The sequence below is a fragment of the Drosophila montana genome, unplaced genomic scaffold (assembly GCF_035044405.1).
Source record: "Drosophila montana isolate Dmon_TW-CO22-7 unplaced genomic scaffold, ASM3504440v1 contig_2668_1, whole genome shotgun sequence".
In the NCBI taxonomy this organism is placed as follows: Eukaryota; Metazoa; Arthropoda; class Insecta; order Diptera; family Drosophilidae; genus Drosophila; species Drosophila montana.
In genome coordinates, this window is record NW_026997535.1 from 21,384 (window position 1) to 43,426 (window position 22,043).

General features: G+C 39.8%; 1 protein-coding gene across 2 annotated transcripts; it reads right to left on the reverse strand.

Annotated features, from left to right (window-relative positions):
• Nucleotides 1–299: 299 nt before the first annotated feature.
• dsb (debris buster) lies at nucleotides 300–21,816 on the reverse strand. Of its 2 annotated transcripts, XM_064683911.1 has the most exons (8): nucleotides 21,408–21,816; nucleotides 12,845–13,109; nucleotides 5,519–5,610; nucleotides 5,292–5,449; nucleotides 2,281–2,422; nucleotides 1,446–2,159; nucleotides 1,264–1,389; nucleotides 300–1,202 (listed from the first exon to the last, which is right to left on the reverse strand). In XM_064683911.1, the coding sequence occupies exons 2-8, from the start codon at nucleotides 13,098–13,100 to the stop codon at nucleotides 816–818; spliced, it is 1,875 nt and encodes a 624-aa protein (XP_064539981.1). In that variant the 5' UTR covers nucleotides 13,101–13,109; nucleotides 21,408–21,816; the 3' UTR covers nucleotides 300–815. The 2 variants fall into 2 exon arrangements, with proteins under 2 accessions (XP_064539981.1, XP_064539982.1); XM_064683912.1 differs by lacking the exons at nucleotides 12,845–13,109; nucleotides 21,408–21,816 and adding an exon at nucleotides 6,689–6,801 and having other exon boundaries at nucleotides 303–1,202; nucleotides 5,519–5,606.
• Between the last annotated feature and the right edge of the window lie 227 nt (nucleotides 21,817–22,043).

The window sequence follows — 22,043 nt, forward strand, 5'->3', positions numbered from 1 at the left end:
TCTCCAATCGGATCGGTTTAAACATGGCATTAACTGGCTTCGTCAAATCAACTGCAAGGTTCGCCTGCCGCATTCGCTCCAACCTTGTATACCCTTTTCAGCCCTTTTTCTGGGGTATTACAAACGAATTGCCTTTCTTTACGTGGTGGCCTTAAATTATGTCTGGCGTTTTGTGCTTTATGTAGTTCCTGGCAATTCGAGCGCTGCCTGTGATTTATCAGCCTGTAAAATCTTAAGGAACTTTTCCAAGCAACAATATTTCATGCCGGAAAGAAAAGTTGTACATTTATTTCCTATATACAAAAATCGTAAAAGTTTGCGTTTTAACCGCTGCCTAAAAACAGTATTTTTAATTAATTGTAAATTAAAATTATGTATTTAATTTAGCCGAGCTAACTAACTAACTAAGTAGAACTAGAAACGAGCTCGCATTTTTCACATTGTAAAAATGACTAGTGAATTCATTGTTCTTGTCGCTTCAACAAGTTGCGAATTACAATTATGTACAAGTTACAAATATCTATAGATAAGTATGCGCATATGCATATGTACTAAATAACTAGCAAACCCGATTTGGCTTTTGGTTGCAAGAATATGAATTGTGGAATTGTCGGTTCAGGTGTGCAAATGAAGTGAATAGAAAAAAAAACCCTGTAAAACATCGAAACCGTTTTGTTTTTCATTTGGCAGCAGTTTATGCCACGATTTTGGCCAGAACGTGACTAAAGCTAAGCACAAACACACGCACTCGCACACACTCACACACTCGGACACACACACTCGCACACACACTCGCACAAACATATAACTTAAAGCTATGCATCCTGATTGCTTGCCACACTGTTGTCAATTATCGGCTGCACATCGTCCCTGTCGCGCTCGGGATCGAGGCAGGCGCTCATGGCATGTGGCATGTGGGTGCGCAGCAGCACATAGCTGTCCCGATGATGCTGCAGCAGCTTGTGCTGCTGGTGGGCAATGAAGCTGCTGCCGCGCCGCAGCGAACGTCTGCCCATCTCGAGTATCTCCAGCGAGGGATCGCGTGCGAACACAAAGTTCTGATAGGCACGCACAAAGCTGAAAATGACAGCCGAGGCGCCGCCCATGATCATCAGATAGGAGCCAATGGGCACAGCGTGCGGCGCAATGACAGTGGCCAGATACAGCCAGCCCCGGATGGCGGGCGTCAGTTCCGAGATGCCCTGTAAAATGGGTTTACACAGATGTTATCTCATTCATGGCTGGGCGGAGCAATTAACCCACCTCTTCGAGCCACATGACCGGAAATACGAAATCACGAAAATCACGCACTGGATGCACGTCCTTGGCCCGCGTCACCTTCAGATTCAGCTGTATGCGCACCTTGCCCTCCAGCGGCACTCCAAGTTTCTAAACGACCATTAGAATCAGCTTAGATCTCGACTCGGGGCAGGGAGAAATCTTACCGGTTGTATTTTGAAGTAGGTTTCGTGTTTGTCGCGCTGCGGCTCTAGACCTTCGACCGCGTCGAGCAGCTCCGGGTCCGCATCATAGAAATGTGGATTGGATATATACACAGGTGCGCCATACTGACATGGGCTGATGTTCTGCAGGCCCCTAACGGCATCGTAGTCGTTGACATCGTAGCATTTGTTGTCCGGATTGTTCGCTGCGTCGCCGTACGAATTGTTGGGCAATCGATAGAGATCTGCGGCCAGGCCGTCCTTCTCGACACGCTCCACATACTTGAGCGGTATTATGCGGCACAGATCCTTGTCGTAGATGTGCACCACATCCGACTTGGTAATGTCGCGCGGCGGAAAGAATGAGCCCTCCGAGCCGGCTATGCTCGTGCAGGGCTCCTCGTTCCAGTGCGGCAGGTGATTCATGCCATTGAGCGAATCAATATAGCCAAACTGCTCCATGCCCTGGTAGCCCGTCTTAATGTTGGATACCTCAGTCAGTGTGCCGTTGCGTCCGAGCAGCAAGCCCATCCTTTCCATGGGCCGCATGTGCTTTGGATAGAATCTGTGCGCCAGACTGACCAGCGCGTCGTCATACCCAAAGACCAGCTGATCCGCAGTCACATTGATGAAGGGCTTCAGCTTGGCCGCAGTTAGCACAAAGGATATCGTCTTGGACAGCAGATAGCCCAGCTTGGGACTCAGACTTGTGAGGGTCTAGAGGAAAGAAATTATATTTGGTTATTTACAGCATGTAGGATAGTGTAGGTAGACTTATATCATTCGATATTTAAATATCATATAATCTGATAAATAAATCAGGCAATTGTCTACTTACCAGCATTGGTATGTTGGGCGTGACTATGGGCGTATTCTTATCAATACTCAGTTCAGGAACAAATTGTAATATTTTCTTATGCTGATATGACACCGTGTAATTGTTATCATGGAATTTCACATTCACCTTCTCCATGTCTTCCCTGCAAAGGCAACAATATCAACAATCAATAAAAGTTCAGTTTTGTTACATTTTCGTAATCGTAGCTCATATCAACGGCACGTGTCAAACTCGGTTGGCCGCCAGTCAAAGCCCAAAGTCAGGGACGGTGCTCGTTAAAACAAAAAGAGATCCACAAAGCGAACAGCCCAACCCAACTGAATGTCAAGTTCATTTGTCGCACTCGGAGAAATGTGGACAAAAAAAATATAAAAAAAAAAACGAAGAAACGAAACGAAACAACAAAATAAGATGACAAACGCTTTGGCGTTTTTGTGGCGTTTTAGTGGCGTTTTAAGCAGCTACCGTTTGACGTAGTCATTTCATGACAGCAAAATGATTTGTTATTGTTGTTGTTGTTGTCTTTAAGTAATCCATCAAATCGTCATGAAATTGTAGATTCACCCTAATTGCATTTAAATTCAAGCAGTATGTAACTGTATCTTTATCTTTATCTGTAAATGAATCTGTATCTGTATCTGTATCTGTATCTGTATCTGTATCTGTATCTGTATCTGTATCTGTATCTGTATCTGTATCTGTATCTGTATCTGTATCTGTATCTGTATCTGTATCTGTATCTGTATCTGTATCTGTATCTGTATCTGTATCTGTATCTGTATCTGTATCTGTATCTGTATCTGTATCTGTATCTGTATCTGTATCTGTATCTGTATCTGTATCTGTATCTGTATCTGTATCTGTATCTGTATCTGTATCTGTATCTGTATCTGTATCTGTATCTGTATCTGTATCTGTATCTGTATCTGTATCTGTATCTGTATCTGTATCTGTATCTGTATCTGTATCTGTATCTGTATCTGTATCTGTATCTGTATCTGTATCTGTATCTGTATCTGTATCTGTATCTGTATCTGTATCTGTATCTGTATCTGTATCTGTATCTGTATCTGTATCTGTATCTGTATCTGTATCTGTATCTGTATCTGTATCTGTATCTGTATCTGTATCTGTATCTGTATCTGTATCTGTATCTGTATCTGTATCTGTATCTGTATCTGTATCTGTATCTGTATCTGTATCTGTATCTGTATCTGTATCTGTATCTGTATCTGTATCTGTATCTGTATCTGTATCTGTATCTGTATCTGTATCTGTATCTGTATCTGTATCTGTATCTGTATCTGTATCTGTATCTGTATCTGTATCTGTATCTGTATCTGTATCTGTATCTGTATCTGTATCTGTATCTGTATCTGTATCTGTATCTGTATCTGTATCTGTATCTGTATCTGTATCTGTATCTGTATCTGTATCTGTATCTGTATCTGTATCTGTATCTGTATCTGTATCTGTATCTGTATCTGTATTGTATCTGTATCTGTATCTGTATCTGTATCTGTATCTGTATCTGTATCTGTATCTGTATCTGTATCTGTATCTGTATCTGTATCTGTATCTGTATCTGTATCTGTATCTGTATCTGTATCTGTATCTGTATCTGTATCTGTATCTGTATCTGTATCTGTATCTGTATCTGTATCTGTATCTGTATCTGTATCTGTATCTGTATCTGTATCTGTATCTGTATCTGTATCTGTATCTGTATCTGTATCTGTATCTGTATCTGTATCTGTATCTGTATCTGTATCTGTATCTGTATCTGTATCTGTATCTGTATCTGTATCTGTATCTGTATCTGTATCTGTATCTGTATCTGTATCTGTATCTGTATCTGTATCTGTATCTGTATCTGTATCTGTATCTGTATCTGTATCTGTATCTGTATCTGTATCTGTATCTGTATCTGTATCTGTATCTGTATCTGTATCTGTATCTGTATCTGTATCTGTATCTGTATCTGTATCTGTATCTGTATCTGTATCTGTATCTGTATCTGTATCTGTATCTGTATCTGTATCTGTATCTGTATCTGTATCTGTATCTGTATCTGTATCTGTATCTGTATCTGTATCTGGTGATATTAATCACCGATCGCCTGCTCTTGGCCCGTTATCCTTCATTCGAACTGGTTTAAACTCTGGGCGGTCCCGCAACTTGTCAAACTTCACATTCTCGGATACACATATTATTTAAGCCCGCTCCCGTTTGTGATCTGCGGTGCTTTGTTATTTTCTTGATTTGATGGCTCAATTAATGGCAACAGCAGCGGCTGCGGTTGCTGCCTGGCAGCGGCTCAGTGACTCGACGTTTAGGCGTGAATTGTCAGCAGTTTATTGGCAAATCTCGTGAAGCTGCTGCAGTTGCAACCGAAGCTGTTGCAAGTTATCTTATGCTCGAAATAATTGCTTGTTTTATTAAGTGATAAAATGGAAAAGATTCAAATTGATGCAATTTATTTAGCATTGTTGTGAATTCGATTTAAGCCAAATATGCATTAGATTTATGTGAGCTAATCAATCATAATTATCTGTATATCTGAAATTTCAATTAAAATGTCCAATTGGGATTTTAGAATATGAATATATGTAACGATCGCATCTATTTCTCATTTAGCGTGCTGACCGCAAAGTTCAAGTAGTATCTATTAAAAGCACAGATAACCGTTTGTGTAATTTGGACTTGATTTTCGCTGTTTAATATTTAAGCACAATTAAAAAACGCTTTCTATTTGCAGCGCGAACGGACAGTTTAAGTTCTATGCATAAGAAGCACACAATTATGGTAATTACACCCATTAACGTCGATTTTAAACACATATTTCCCAACGAGCCATGACGAAAGAGCACTTTGCTAAAGCTGCCATAAAAATACTCGTATTACTTATAAAATAAATTTCGAAATTCTAGAATCAAAAGGCGTAACCACTTTCCCCCCTATTAAATACTATTTTATAATAATTATTAATTACTTTTGAAGCTTGTGCTCACCTGTAGACAAACGGACCCACTTCCTGCAGCTTAGGCTTCTCGCCGCTGAGAAATCCATCCGGATTGGTTACATTATAGATATAGACCCTGGTTAGGCGTATAACGCCAGGTCTTTGCCAATAATGATAGCTTAATGTATCATTCCACAGCCTTAAATTCTGCGAATATACGAAGAGTCATAATATTAGATAAAGGTGAGCTCTCACATTGAGATGACGCAAACTTACCTTTAGTATAAAATAATCCAGCCATGGTATGGATGTTAAAACTATGCCTAAGATTAATGTAACTATACCAATAATTATCACAGCTAGTCTATCTGAAAGTAAATTTAAAATCGTTAAATGCAGTTGGTAACAATTTTGCGATTAGTCAGCATATTTGGTTTTTGTTTATTTTTAACTGCAGCTCGTGTTGTTGACCTTTACACGCAAAAATGTCAAATAAATATTTGGCCAGCAAAAGTTAACCAGCTTGTTAAGCAAATGAATTGGTGTTATATGTTGTAAATGGGCGTAGACAGAAAACATTCTGTGGGAAACTGCGTCATGCTTCCGTTGTGGAAATCTCAGATAATCAGCTAATCACAACTGGAAATGAACGAAATGCCAAGGATTGCACGAGTTTTGTAATTTACAATATTCTGTTCGTAATACTAAAAAGGGTATATCCTGCTGCCTGCTTCTTATTTATCCGAGCCAGACAAAGTTCTAGATTTGCTGCGTAAATTGCGAAAATGTTTGGAGTCAGAACTCCAAATTTGACAGGTACTCTTAACTACTCATAACCTTCTCAAAAGATCGAGCTAAAAGTGTTGTCATATATACATTAAATATATTTAATTTTTACTAAAAACATAACAGTTTGAAAGCCATTACTTTGCGGTCACAGTCTTAAAGTCACAAAGCCAATGATCTGGAGACTTTTTCGACTGCTTAAAACTTTGGTAACACGCTGAACAGAGTATTAAGGCTGTCGGTTAAAGCTAACTGCAACTTTTTAAATTGTTTTATTATATGATATAAAATTTGTATACGCGATTTGTTTGTTTTTTCTGCTCTCTCAACTCTGACACCCAACCCAGTTTCCTGGACTTTCACACCTCTTTTCCTTGAATGAATGCAATTTCGCGTTAAATAGGAACATAAAATTGTTGCCGCACTTCGGTTGGGTTTTGTGATATTTCACGGCTGTCACTCAATATATATGTTTTTTAGATCTTGCTCTTGGCCGACTTATTGAAATTGAACATTTTGTGACGTGCGCAAACAATTTATGATGATATTTTGCTTATCAGTTGAGTGAGACGCATTTTGCGATCGCAAATTTCCGATTGCAAATTGTTATATTAATGGGGCTGTGCACTTAGGGGACTCGATTAACCCATCTGCCATTACCTTGTTGGCATTTTGTTACACAGTGGGCGTGGCCAAGTGGTGTTTGGTGGGCGGTGGCACACAATGTACAATGCCAACGGGTCTCGCTCGGCGTCCGCGCCCCCCTAAAACAGTCAACGAACTGATTGCACTTCAGACCAGGCCACACGCGCTGCACTGCCAGCCCCAAGAAACAAAAGCAAAAACAAAAATGAATATCAAAAGTGCAAGGCCCAGCATTTAAACATAAAATATATTTTAATAAGCGCAGACATACATACTACTTATATGTATATACATATATATATGCATATATAGGGTGCATATTTTCGGGTCAGTAGAATCAGCTTTTCGATAACGCTCGCGAAATTTTTCATTCTGGCATGGATCGTAAATCTTGCAGCCTGAGATGAGCTATGGGCGCGATAATTTTATTATTATTCTGCGACAAGGTTCAAGCGTTCCATTGACCCTGAATATCGGTGGCGCCCGCGCTCTGTTCCGGCGGCTGAGAAATCAACAGCAAAATTTACGCAGAGAAAGTTACGTAAAATGTCATAAAATCGAGCACGAAATGTTGACATTTTGGCAACGTTGTTGTCGCTGCTGCTGCTGCTGCTACTGGCTCATACATTTATACACCTTTTTTTTTTAGGGCATCTGTCAAGCCGAAGGTCAAGGGAGTATACCCGTCTCTCGTCAGCGGCACAATCTGATCGCGGCATTTAATGCCGGTTTACATTTATCGGCTTTTCGGTTTCTTGGCGATTGGCTTCATCTGGTTGCGTTGCGTTATTAGTTGATATCAATAATTATACATCTATATGTATATTAGCCGTATTTGTTGTTGTTGTTGTTGTTGTTGGTGCAACTGACAACGCTTGCATGGGCTGGTCGACATGGTCAATAAACATTTGGCACACAATTGATACGTCAGCGCCTGCTGCCGTTGACAATAATGCTGAATTCTCAGTTGTTGCTGTTGTTAATGCACGTATTGAAGCTGTTGCTTGGTTGTTGTTAATATTTCTATTTGTGCTGCAAGTCGTCTTTTAGTACCCTACCAGAATGTATATCAATTATTACATGCAACAAGTAACGCACTGTCGAGAGAGCATCTCCTAAATACAAATGTTTTTATGAGAGCATGTTCAAAACTCTATTCTTATCAATAAGATACATTCTTATATTTAAACTTCTTTGCAACTTCTAAATTCCTTTGTAAACTATAAATACAAATTCTCCTGCACTTGGCCATGCTTCTGTCTTTCAAGATCTTTAACACTTTCTCTTCTTGAGTTAAATTATCTCTCGAGCCGAGCCTCAAGACAGGGATTTAGCTTGAACCGACGATAATGCTTAACTGATTCGGTTCATAAATCCTTTCAAAGATTTGTTTAAGTTATTGAGAGCTGACTTAGAAAGTAGCTTGTTGAATATCGATAGCTGCTGTACTATATGATATACTTATATAATTTATTGATTAGTAAAATTGACTAAATTTAAATCGAAATTGTTAAAAGAAATTTTTATCTAATAGAAGTTTGGTTAGAATATTTAATATTCGGTATGGAGTAAGCCGCGCTTTTTTATAAATATGCGCAACAATTTTTAGTTAAATCAGATACAGTGGCGTCGACAAGGGGGGTCAGCTGTAAAGTAGTTCTTCAACTATCTTTTGTGGGACTCCGACTTTTCTCTGCTCTCCCAACTATAATAACTTGTCTTACTTTGCTTTATCACATTGAGTCCCCCCTCGGGTTAAGCCCCTGACTCAGACACTTAATGCTGGTGTCATACGTTCGTTTTGTACAAAATTACCGCTGAGCATGCAATGTACTGAACTCTAGTATCTAGTTTCCATCCGCTGCTGAACTGTCGCAATTATGTTGTGAACTTTGCAGCCACTTTGGAGGGGCTGCCCAAATGGCAATTAGTTAAGCCCATTTCCAGTTAACTTGTCTCTCAGATAGTTCTCTGATGCCCTATTAGGTTAATTTGGGTACTTTTTTTTTGTGGTCACATTCATTTCACAAGCGACTGTTAAAATTAGCGCTTACAATAACTGGCTGTAACTTGCAGCTGGCCGCAAATCTTTAGTCACATTTCTTAAATGGACAACTTTTCAATAGACGCGGAATTGTTGTCTACAACAAAGCGGCAACAATAACTGCACATTTGCAACGCCTGCAGCTAAACAATTAAGCTCAGATTTCGTTTCAGAACGTGCCCCAACTGAGGCACGACCTGACTGTCAAGTGGCGGCGACTGTCTTTCAGTCGCATTGTTTAACATTGTAAACACTTTTGTTTAAGCAAGTTATTGCAATTCTTGTGTAGGAACTGTAGAAACTGGCCAAGGCTTGGAATTCCGGCGGGCGCACTTCCTTGTGCCGCATACGCCTTACAATTTGCATCCATATTCATCCATATTCCGATCTACCGATACCGATACAGATACGATACCAATTAGCTGGCATACATGTGTTCCGAACCGGTTGTTGGGCTCTTCCTTTTGGGGCCTGGACGTGCCTTCTTGGCAATTTTGCTCTTAAGTTATCGCACATCGGCCCTTAATTAAAGCACTTACATCCGATCTCGAAGCGGGTTAATAAAAAACGGTCGACTATGTTCCCTGGAAAGTTTCTTTTTGTTGTTGTTGGTTTTTTTTTTCTTTTATTTTTTTTTTTTTTTGGAGGTGTACCACAAAACAGAAACATGTTAACGAAACTGAAAAGCTGTAAAATTACGAGGGCAAGTTGTCGAAAGTGAAAGGTCTCCGTACTTGTGGTGGGAGAAACGCATAAAAGAAACATTAAGACAGGCAATTTGCAAATATTCATAAAAGAACAACTGAACTTGACATTGAGAAAGGAGAAACAGAGCAACAATTAACGTATGTAGCTTTGTTTAAAGGACCGTAAGTGAAAAGAGCAAAAGCATTTCAGCTGTTATCGATCAGATAATCGATAAATTCATTAAGTGTTAATGCAATAAACATATTCTCATTGTGGAACAGCTAAACTACAGATGGCACTGCATGTTAATTGTGTCTCACTCCAAGAGAATCTTGAAATCAAAACATGTTTGTCACATACATATTGTTTTACACTCGCCAAGAGAATCTTTTAATGTGGCTGCCAAAACGTAGCTCTTGGAATGTGCATGCCAAAGATTCAGCAAAGACTCAGCTTCCAAAACCTGAACAAGAGAATGCCTCGTGAGCTAGGCACGATCTATTGCATGTGGCCTAAATCAACTGAATCAACTGCACATTTGGTTATATAATCTTAAGACAGAAACTCACGCACACTGCCAAGCTTTGAGTGCGACTTGTTATTGCTAAAGACTCCATGTGAGCATTGGCCAGTCCAGTCAACCGGCTGAGACTTCTTCTTGCCAACTGTGTGGATGTTGCCTTTGCAGCAGCATCAGCAACTGCAGTGGCAGCAGCAGTCACAGTGGCAGTCGCAGTGGCAGTCGCAATGACAGTCGAAGTGGCAGTCGAAGTGGCTGGGGCGACAACCGCGCCTGTTTCTGTTTGTGCGGTGCACACAAACTATATGGCAAATACCACGCCCTCGCGCCATCCCTGCCCCCGGGCATCTCTTTGAGTCGAACTTAGAATTGGCCAAAACCGAGGCGGCTGCTGTGATTGCTAACTTGGCTGCTTAATTGTGTTAATTTGTGTTCACTCTCTTGATGCCGTCGAGCGCTCGTTTAGTCCGCAGTCGCCGCGTCCCATGCTCGAGTCCATGTCCAGAGTTAGCCACTCCGCTCCACTCATTCGACAGTCGCCGTCGCCGTCGACTTCGCCGTCTTCAACTCAGATTTCGGTTTCACTCGCAGCTACAGATTTCGGTTTTTAGTATTTCACATCTCTGGCTCAGGCTCGGGCTACGGCTCCGACGCGGGCTGGGGCTCTTGAGGTCTTGTATATTGATTTGGCAACATTTTCATATTTGCTTTGTGTGTACGAGACTCGAGTGTGTGCTTGTATTTGTTAGTTGTAGTATTTGGCAGTTAATAGTGGTTGTTGTCGTTGTTGTTGTTGTTGTTGTTGCTGCAGTAGACAACATTGCACTGGCCAGTTAAGTACCCGCTTCGACTTTTCAATTGCGAATTTTTATTTCGCCTTTGCTTCACTTCTGTTTTATGTTTTGTATGGCTTTTTCTGTTTACTTGTCAGCCTGTTTAGCATGGTATTAGAATTGCCTAAGCAGTGTGGCACAAAATCAATTGAAAGTGTTGCTGTCATTGCTACTGGTGGCTCTTGTCTTATCAGATACATTTAACTAAGGCAGCTTTCTAGGTATCTATCAACACTTACATGCTTATGACACATTATATCACTCTTTATCTCTTATTCCGATTCATTCAAGCACACACTTAGTTCTGTAACTATTACTTGAATTCATGAAAATCGCATAGGAAGGCGCTAGTTAGAGAGACTGTCAGATTCAAAGAGAGAGAGATAGAGAGATTAAGTCGGAGAGAGAGCGAGAGAAAGATGAGAGTCTCTATCTGTCACCCATATTCATTAGCCCTTTCTTTTCTTATTTGTTTTCGTTACGCTTGCAATACTTGATTTTATTCTAGTGATACTCGCTTGGCATTAAGATTAGCTTATAAATTTCGAACTTGCTAGCTCAGTTCCGCTTTGCTCAACACTTGGACAATATTAAACGAAACCTTCGAATGATTAAACCCCGCATCAAATGCGCAGTAAACTCTCGCACAGCTTAGTTGGCAAACGTTGTGAAGAGCATCCCACTGCCAAGACGACTATAAAAATGAGATAATAACATAAATTCTATCGCATATTTAACAAGCCAATAATAAAGTAAATCATAGAGAGCCTTTATCAGATCGCACGTAATAGAGAAGTCTTTAAAATGCCCAGCCCCATAACAATTGGTCACATCTGGCTGTCACTTAAAATTGGCAGAGCCAATAACAAGATATCGCCACTTGTCACATTGCAAACGTGGCTATGAAGCAACCGAACAGCGCTGTCAAGTGCAAAACACTTAAAAAATTTTTCTAGCCAAAACGTAAAATGGCAGCGAGAAGTTGCCCAAAATGAAGGCAATCAAAAGCGAAACCAAAGCCATCGAAACCGAAAGCGATACGAGTGTTTGGCGATACGGCCAAGCCAAGTTCAGAGAGCAGACACAGAGAGCGAGTGAGAGCGGGAGAGTAAGAGTGTAAGAGAGTCAGTCAATGTTCTTGGCCATGGTTGTTGTTTGCACACTTGGCTGCTTCGAGCTCCATGAGCGCGGCTCACTCGGCGTATACGCAATGTCGCCAACTGCACAGAACGCGGCTAACTAGGCAAGTCTCGTGCGACTGTCTGTGTGTCCGTTTCCTTGATTTCAATCTCACTGCTGCTGAGTTTTAATTGTTGTTGTTGTTGTTTACAAGTCTGCATTAGTTGATTGCCTTGTTGTTGTTGTTGTTGTTTGTTATTTGTCGGTATTTTTGGCCAAAGACTCGTTTTGCATGGCAGTTGCAGTTCTTGGATGACCAGTTTTGTAAAAACTTTTGCGGTATTTACAGCAGCAATTGCGCTTTTGTTGTTGATTTTTTTCTTCAATTTTATATATATGTTATATTTGTTGTTGCTTTTTAGCCCCACGAAGCACTTTTTTTGTTGCAAGTTTAAAGTGGCGCACAACTTGTTTGGCTTTTATTTTTGGTCAAGTAAACAACAAACGCCAACAACAACAATTACAAAATCTAACCAATTTGGTTGTTGATGTTGACTTTAGGCTGGCTAATTGCACATTAAATGATAAATTTATTAATTAATTTTAATTGAGTGTAAATCATTTTTTCAAATATTTGCAAATATAACATAAAAGAGCTGCAATTATTGAAAAATTAAAAAAAAAAAAACAAAAAACAAAAAAGAGCTTTTTATAAATGCAATTATTGAAAAATTATAAAGTAAATATCAAATGAGTTTGCTCTGGTTTTAAATACAAGTCAAAAATATTTATGCCCTATTTGTGCCTTATGTACAAATATTTTGACAAATTGGAAAACTCTTTTTATATATATATTTTTCATGTTGCTGAGTTCTCGTTTTGTTTCCACTTCCGCTTATAATTATTAGTTAATATTTAAGTATAGCTACTGTAGCCGATGACTTGCATATAAAGTTGTGTATACTTACTATTGCTTATCTTAATGCCATGAGATATTAACATGGACAGCGGCGTTCCTCTGTGTGTTACATGTGGGCGTGACCGCCGCCCAGTGGCAGTTGACCCTTGCGGTTGTTGCTGTTGTTGCGGCTGCGGCTGCTGCTGCTGCTGCGGCAGTTGTTGTTGCTGTTGCTGTTGTCGACAACCACGCCCACAGCTGGCCCAGTGGAGCAGGTGATCTCTAGCCGTGCGTCCATATCTCAAATAATGTTTCTCTAAGCCCATAATTCAAGTCTGTCAAATGAGATAAATAGAAACAGTATTTGAGTTTAGAGAATAAGCGTGTTGGTTAGCTTTGAAGTCAACAACATATTTATGACTTGCAATATAAATTTAATTAGTCTAATCTCCGTTTTATGGGGTCAGTGTCTAAGGCTTCCCACTACGCAACACATTTAATTACAGTTTGGGGGACTTTATAGGAGCAGGGTTCAATAAAAGCTCGTTGATGCCCCACGAGGCTCTTAGTTTAATTAAGTCATACGTCTAACAGGGAACTAACATGGAACTTATTAAGAATGTCCGGTATTACAGAAACCCCAGCAAATCGCGCTATAAATAAAACAAAAACAACAACACATTTAAATGGTATACTGAATGGTTAATGTTGATAAATGATCATTGGACATGAGCATAAAGACGTTGAAATGATAAGCAAAGAGGACCGAACTAGCAGATACCCTATTAAGTGAAGAGCTAGTAGTTAAAACTTTGCTAAAGGCAAACAGATAAGCAGGCTTTATCTGTCTATACTTTCTTGGACATGCTCTCAGCTCTTATATTAAAAACCAGCTTACCCTCTTCTTTAACTACAGGGAATACAATATAAAATTAATAAAACAGTTGTCACTCGCTACGTGCTGAGCTCGTGCCGGCTGGCAGATAAAATATTTTTATTATACTTTTGTTTTTGCATGCACGATAATTTATGCAAATTAAGCCAAGTCGCAGCAGAACGCTGGGAAATGGAAAATGCAATTTCCAGTCAGCGATTCCTTAGCAGTTTGAAGATCGGGCGAATCGTTAATTGAAATCCGTTTGACTGCATGAGCATTCGCACGACCTAATGCGCTGCCATGACAAGCAAAAACAAAAGACTCTGGCAACGAACTTGCCAGCTAAGCGAAAAATATATTTAAAAACAAATACTAAAACTTTCATAACTTATGTGCCATGCAGCAGCCACGAGTGTCAGCCTAAACGATCTGCAGCTCATCTCAAGGCATGCCAAGTGAATCGTTTGTCTGACATAACAGCCCATAACTAAATGAAAAGTTTACTATTTTTAAGCTTTTTGCTTTTTTCTCTTCTTTTTTTCGGCAGCTCTGCTACAATTGAGCGATTTTTAAGTTATGAGCAAAATGTTGTGTAAAAAACAAAAGCTGTACGAAAATTATTTAAACACAATTAATGACATTTAGTTGTAGTCTCTTTTTTTTTTCTTTGCGCCGTTTTAATTGCCGCCTGCAGACGAAATATTGTCAACTGCTTTGGGCCAAGTTCAAAAGCCCTGTCTCTGCTCCGGCATCTGACTTAATTTGCGGCAAGCTGGGCTAAAGAAACACACAGAAAAAAAACCAGAGCTGTGCAAAGTTTTAGTTTTTTGGTCTTCAGGCTGCGCTTAATGAGCATAAAATAATTAAGGCCAGTTTTAATTTGCCAACATTTGCGCAATGAGGAAATATGCGAGACGCATTCCAAGGATACATAAGGACAGGAATCGGCAGCAGTGAACGCTAAGGAATTTGGGAAAACAGACAGAACCACTTTTTCATTGGTTTAATTTACGGTATATCTAAGGATATTTAAAATCAAATATCGGTTATTTCCCACACCAACTTAACAATTTAGTAAATGCGAATGACAAACACAATTTTTTATTCAAACAGAAAAACTGGGCAAAAAAAGCACTTGCCGAAGACAGCCAAGCACCCTCATTGGACTGAGCCAAGTATCGAAAATAATTTGCATTTGACTTAACTGAGTTTGAGTAGCTTGTCTTGTGTATTATAGCTTGACTTATGAAGCACCAGATACAGTTATAGACAGTCTATAGACCCCATTCTCATGGCTCATAAACTAAGCCCAAAAGTGTACATTTGCCTTGGGCCCGCCGAGCCGTCGGAGCTGTCGATTCAAGTTGAATTGGACTTTGAGAGGTTTTTGTGAGGTGCATTTAATGTCAACGTTTCCACTTCTCGTGCACCCCAATTAACCAAACATTAAAACAGAAACGCTTTCCCGCAATTTACGGCTCATAAGCGCCGCTAAAGCCAATCCATTAAGAAGTCCCCACGACAATTTCGGTCGCTCGGCACGCCCCGCCCCCCCCGCGCTTTGGGGCTACAAATTGTAACTGAAACACGTTTTAACAATTTTCTGCTTATTTTCACACATTGACTCCGGCATATTGGCCGGCTACGACTTGGTCACCTGGTCGTCTCGGCCGCCTCGACTTCTTTTTGAACACGAGCCGGGGTGTTCACTTTTGTTCGCTTTGCTTCTTTGGCATATTATGTAATGAAATGCAAGTGGCGCGCGCTTTGCCATTTTCTTTATTTTTTTCATCTTTCGTTTCTTGAGGAGCCAGGCCAAAAATAAAATCAAAAGAAAATATTTCAGTCAGTCGCGCCAACTGTCTAGAAATGATTAAAAAATAGCTCAAACATTTGCGTAAATAAAGAAATTACAACAACTTGAAAAGAAATATTGCAAAATTGCATAAATACAAAATCTATTGACCCAAATACTGTTTTATAACCAGTCAGGCACATATGGCAACCGATCCATGTTGCCATGTTGCAATGTTGCCACAGCTCCGACTCCAGCTCCAGTCCACAGTTCCCAGACCCGAGTGCTCGGTGCTTTCTAGCATTGCCAACAGCTGATGACGTTATTGAGTCTCTCGCTTTTGGTCAGCTCATTGGTAACAGTAACACTTTCGATTGCACCAACAGCAACAACAGCAACAGCAGCAGCAGCAGCCCAACCAGCTAACCAGACACACCAAACGGGCCATTCCAGCCAGAAGTAAGTAGGTTGGTTGGCCAACAGGCCACTAAACCACCAAGCCACTAAGCCACACTGAGCCACTGCGCCACTGAGCCATTGTGCCTGCTTGGCATTTGCCAAAAATCTTCTTACCTGCTTGCACCTGCTGCCTTTGTTGTTGTTGTTGTTGCTGCTAATGCAATCGCTTTGTGTGCATTTCAAAGCATGAGTCAAGAGCTGCGCCTGGTTTTAGCCTTGTGTCGAGCATATGAGCTAAAGTCAGTCAAGTTGGCTTTGTAGTCCTTTAACAAGGCTGGAAACCTGTTTTTTTAACCGAACCAGTTGAGTCCGGAATTCAAATTTACTTTGTTCAATGAACCGAACCTTTAACGAAACCAGTTTTCCATGCAAAAGTCAACCGAAAGCCATAGCAAAATATTTGTTTTGTTTTTTAAATAGTTTCTTTTAAAATAAACATATTTTGAGAAAGACCTAACACCAAAGTATGCATAACTTTGGCCCCAATCATTGCCTTTATCTAACCACATTTGGTAGATGACAATTTTGGGTGAAGAAAAAATGTAGCCCGCATCTTGTTTATGAAAATATGTAGAGCTTGCAATATTTTCAGCACATCGGGCAATTAACAATAGAATTTTTTTATTAAAATTTAAGAAATGATCTAGAACAAAACGAGGTTTAAGCTGGTAGGTTGGCCTTGAAGGTTGGGAAAAGACAACTTCACGAACTGAAACTTAAGGCAGGCAGTTCACGGTTCGAACCGTGAATCGAACCAGCAACCTGTTTTTGCACTTAAAATTAATGTAAACTTCTATTATACTTTCCTTTTCTTGATAAGCTTGACTTTAAACATGCCAAATTTGTTAGGATTTAAATCCGTAAGAACTTATTAATTAAACTTTATTTCCCCACATTTATGTTTAAATATATATTGCACTAGAGGTCAATAGTTGCCATATTTTAAAATCCCTTGCATTTCTTTTAACATGTCTTATAGTTCTGATGAACATAAGTCTATATATTAGGCACGGACTACCAAAAAAAATAAACCCTTTATATTATTCGATTGTTGAAAGGCATTTCTTTAGTGTATGACAAATTCGTTGCTTTTCTCACATTTCATTTGTGGTTTTTATTGTTATTGTTGCTGCGGCTGCCACTTGGCTTACAGTAGCCGCTCATTCGAGTGCCATTGTTGTTTTTGTAGTTGTTGTTTGTCGTCTTGCACTTGTTTATTTTGGACTGTTGTTGTTGCTTTTTATTCGTTTTTTTTTTGTATAAATTTCACGCAGCATCCAACGGAGGCTGCTGCAGTGCGAAGGTCGCGCGCCATTTATCTTTCTCTTGTGACAGCTGTTCCACATCCAGTTTTCTTGTTGTTGTTGTTGTCGCTTTTACTTATTTTTTTCATGCATATTTTTTTTTTGGTTTTTTGACGCTCGTCACCTCCTTTTTATGCATTTTTAATAAATTTTTGCTTAATTTTTTAGCCAACTTATTTAATGTATATAAAATTTCAATTTTGTTCAATTTTTTGCAACTGCAGCGGATCGTGCTGCGTTTTTGGCTGATTATAGAGAAGAGCGACTGCATTGGCACTTGAATGGCTTCATAAACCAATGCCAAGGAAGCGCCCACAAAGGGCCGGAATATGATCAGCCGTGTGAGGAAGTGGGCACGGGCTTGGGACCTCACGGGCACGGTTGGGGAGCGGTGAGCATATCGTAATTGGCATCGTTGTGACGCGTTGATTGGCAAATTGTATGCAATTATTGAAACGGAATGGGCGCCCATATAGGAAAAGTTTCGGAAATGTTCGAAATGTTCGCAATGCCTGAAAAGTTCGTTCATCCTTTGCTCCGTTGACATTGAAACGCCCCAATCATTGCGGAAGTTGCCGCTATACGGGCTCGATACGGAGCCGAAGAGACAGCCAGCCAGCATAAGTATTTAGCTATAATTGCAGCTTACCCATTGCATGGTTATTCATTAGGGGCCTGAACTTTAACAGCCACATCGAGATGTATCGTGGTGTGTGTGCAATTTCTTTGCGTCTGCCCAAAAACAACAAGTTGAAACATTTGTTTTTGCAAGTGCGATATATAAATCAAAAGACTTAGGCAACGAACTTGACATCCAGCTGGGCTCAAGTGAAAGGTTGCAACGAAGAAGCTAAATCTGCTTCTTGTTAGATATATAAGCTGCATGAGTTTGGAATATTAATTTTAGCTATAGAGTCTATATTACAAAATAATTATATATCTGCTCGGCTTTATCAGCCGATTTGACCAGATCTATTACAGTAATCAGCAAAATAATTATTGATCAGCTTGTTACGACTGAGTGCTTAAGATTTCTTGATTACGCAATTGAAGCTGCAGTCTGGACATATTCTATTAAATAAACCCATTTATAACGTTTTTAAAAACTGGCATACTTGCTTTAGCTAAACTTATCTCCATTCTTCTACTTATCTTAATTCAGTTCTTCGTCTTCTTTGGATCGCATCAAATCAAGCATAACAATTGCTTAGGCATTTGTAGCACCTGCTTAAACATTTGTTCAGCTAATTTGTTGGGCTACTTAAATGTTCGCCTCTTTTCAGTAGCCACTCGTAAACTTCGTTATTTAAGGTAGATTTTAACCCTATATATTAACTGGGCAATTCTTGCTAACTCCGGCAATTGCCACGCGCTCTTCTCTCGTTGTCTCGGCTGCCGTGGCGAATCGTTGAAGCGTGTCCGCTTCAGCGGATTATTGGCAAACAATTTTTTCAATAACCAACAGCAGCGGCAACCGCGGCAACTGCTTCGGCAACTGCGCTGCTGATTTTTGCGTTTTGCTGCCTGTGCGTCTAGTTAGTTGCTTGCGTTTTGTAATTTATACGCTTATAAGCTATCTCGCTTCCACTCACCCGCTCCCTCACTCTCTCTCTCTTTCGCTCTCTCTCTCGTTGTCTCTGCTTGCGGCTTAGCTTACGAGCCATTTTTAGTGGAGCGCTTGTAACACATTTCGCTAAATGCTCTAATTACGCTGCAGAATTTAGTTTTAGCTTTAATGCTTAAACTTGGCTTGTCGCTTGGCTCGTCGCTTGGCTCAAAGCGCGCTCATTACTAAGCAAAACAAATCCTTATTGTTGCTGCTTTTGATATGGGTTTCTTATATTTTTTTGACTATGTAAATGATATTTGTGTTTTTTTTTGTTGGCCTATGAATAGTTGGCTTGCCGCTCAAGAGGCTGACAGACGCCACGAAGGCCGCCAACGAAGCGTGTCCACAACAGCAACAGCAACAACAAAAAGAACAACAAAGCCAATCCTAACTCAATCCTGACCTAAGTCACAGCGTTTTTGATTGCCGTTGTTCAGCTGTCTGTCTGCGTGTCTCCCCACTCTCCCCTCTCTACATCTCGCCAACTCTCTGGGGGATTGATGGGCTGCTGGCCGAAATTGCGCGCTTATCAATAGGCAAATCAATTTGCAATTAAAAAGCGTGCCGCTTATTATATAAAAGTATCTATAAGCATGTTGTATATTCAGGTTATTAGCAAATGTGCCGCTGGCAACAACAACAACAACGGCAACAACAACAACAACAACAACAGCAACATGTGGCAACATGCGCAAAAACAGCGCCGTGAATCACTAGCTTATGTCAATATATCAATTTAACGGCTAGAAAAAGCCAAAAAAAGACCCAACAACAACAAGAAAGCAAACACTTTGTCTTGTTATTGTTGCTCTTTGGATATTTTGCTTTTTTGGTGACGTCTATTGCACTTAACTATTTTGCAGTTTGTGGTTAATTAAGACGACTTCTGTGCCCAGACATGACCAATTGGTGTATTGGTGGGCGTCTGCCTGGCTGGATGGATAATTTGTTGGCTCTTCGGGCTTAGCTGTAAAGTTAAGTGGTCAAAAGAGCGCACACAAAATGGAAATTGCTGTCTGCGGTGTCTGAAAGCGAAACTGAGCATTGGTATTTTTATTTTAGGTAAGAGTTAAGATTGATGAGCCCAGTTATGGGATAAGTTGAGTTAATTGCCAAAACTTAAGTAGTAACATTTATAGGTAATCGATCATATTTTTCTAAGCTGGGCTTGGGCTAAGGCACCTTGCAATTGTTGCCAAGCCGAGTGCGAATTTGTTTAAAAATAACTCTTTTAGGCAACTCTCAATTGCATGTTTTCGTAATTGAACCAAGTCTTAGATTTGTATGTTCTGCGTTTCATTTTGCAGCTCTTCAATGTCAATGCCAGTTCGTGCATTGAACTACAAACGAGACGCGCAAACATTTCATATGTGGGGAACAACCTTCAAGCGTTTTTTGTACTTTCGACACACCCCAGCCGAAACTAGCATTTCTTTGCGTTATTTACACACATAATTTTTCACACTTTTTTTTCTCGTTTTTTTATTTCATTTGCCGAACGCCAACACACTGAAAACTATTATTTTTTAAGCCCAATTTGACATTGACTTACATATTTTCTGTAATTTCTTGTCTATTTTTGAACACTTTTGTAACTGTTGTCCGAAAAGCTAGCCATAAAAGAACGGCATATTTTATGGTTACCTTTAACTGGGATCTTAATGGAGTGATATAGATGTAAGCCCCAAATGGGGGCCTTTACATTAGAGAGCCAGCTCCAATAAACTCCAGACACCCATCACTTGTTTTACTATTACTCATTTCACCTTAACATTGACCCGACCTTTGCACATATGCAAAACACTTTCAAAAATGTAGGTCAAGCGAGAGGGGGGAAATAACATCATCATCATCATCATCATGATACATGCTACGTGTTTGCGGTTGCATATTTGCACAATAACCCATCGACAGATCAAAATGCCAAAAATATGCATATAACTGCGACTCTCGAAGAAATAACCACACATAGCAAAAGACTCATGACTGTAGCAAAACAAAATTATAATAATGGCAACAATTTTGCAAAACATTTTGCAGCAGTCGTAAAGAAATGTTAACAATTTAAATGTGGCAAAAATAAAATGATTTAAATTTCAACTGGAAAATGTGCAGAATCTGAAGATCAGTAAAATATTTCCTTTATTTAAATTCAATATTAAATTCGAAATAATTTCAACCCATGTTCAATTATTTTACTAAAGTCGCGCTTAGAGGTCGATGTAAATGACAAGCAAAGGGCAATAATAATATATTTGTTTGATTTTCGACAGATTTGCTTGATATCTTATAAGTCTGATTAAACGAACTTTAGAGGCCTGATCACGCGATAAGTTGACATAGGTACTTATAATAAATTATTTACACTTATCTTGGATATAAATAGTTTTTGATTACAATTTTCACATATTTGTTCTTATGTATATAGACATATTAATTAAGGGACAAAAACGTTTCACGCCTAAGTTTAATATATTCTTTTCTTTCTTTCACTTCTTACACTTTTCTTAAATCTAAAGACATAACACACATATTACGCATACGCTCCGATATATTTTCTTTTTTTTTCTTTTTAAAATTTCCACTTACTTTTGAATTTAAATTCCCTTTCCCTGCTGGTAATCCAAAATTAGGGGTTTTTCGCCAATTAGTTGGAGGCCGAAATTTTGTTTTTTTGCTCGCTTTTACTTTGCCCTTTAAGGTGTCAAATCAGCCGCATTGTCATATAATTTAGATTTCTTCTTATTTGCTGCCAATTTTAGAAGAATTCGCATATCCTTATGCCACATGCCGCATTTTCGAGTTGCTTTTGCAGGCAAATATTCAAATGCAAACACCACACAACAAAACTGAAACCGAAATCGAAACCAAATTCGAAACCGTTACCGAAACCGAAACTGAAAAGTACTAGACGCGATCGCGCACTGCTCCCGAGCATGTGTCGTGTGTCGTTTTAAAGTTGAAGTTGACGCGTCGAAATGAAAAACTCGCATGAATGGACGAACGGCGTCGCAAGACGTTTTTGTTTAAAACGCAAAACTTAAGTCGGCGTCGTAGCTCAGCGCTAGCGCCAGCGTCGGCAGCGGCAGCGACGCCGACTAAGTATCGTCACAGCTGAGCCGAGCAAACGGCCGCCTCGGCTGCTGCTGAGCTGTCTGTGTGTGTGTGCAAATCTCTGCTTGACTCGGCAAACTGCGCTTATGCATGTGCGTGTGTGTGTGTGTG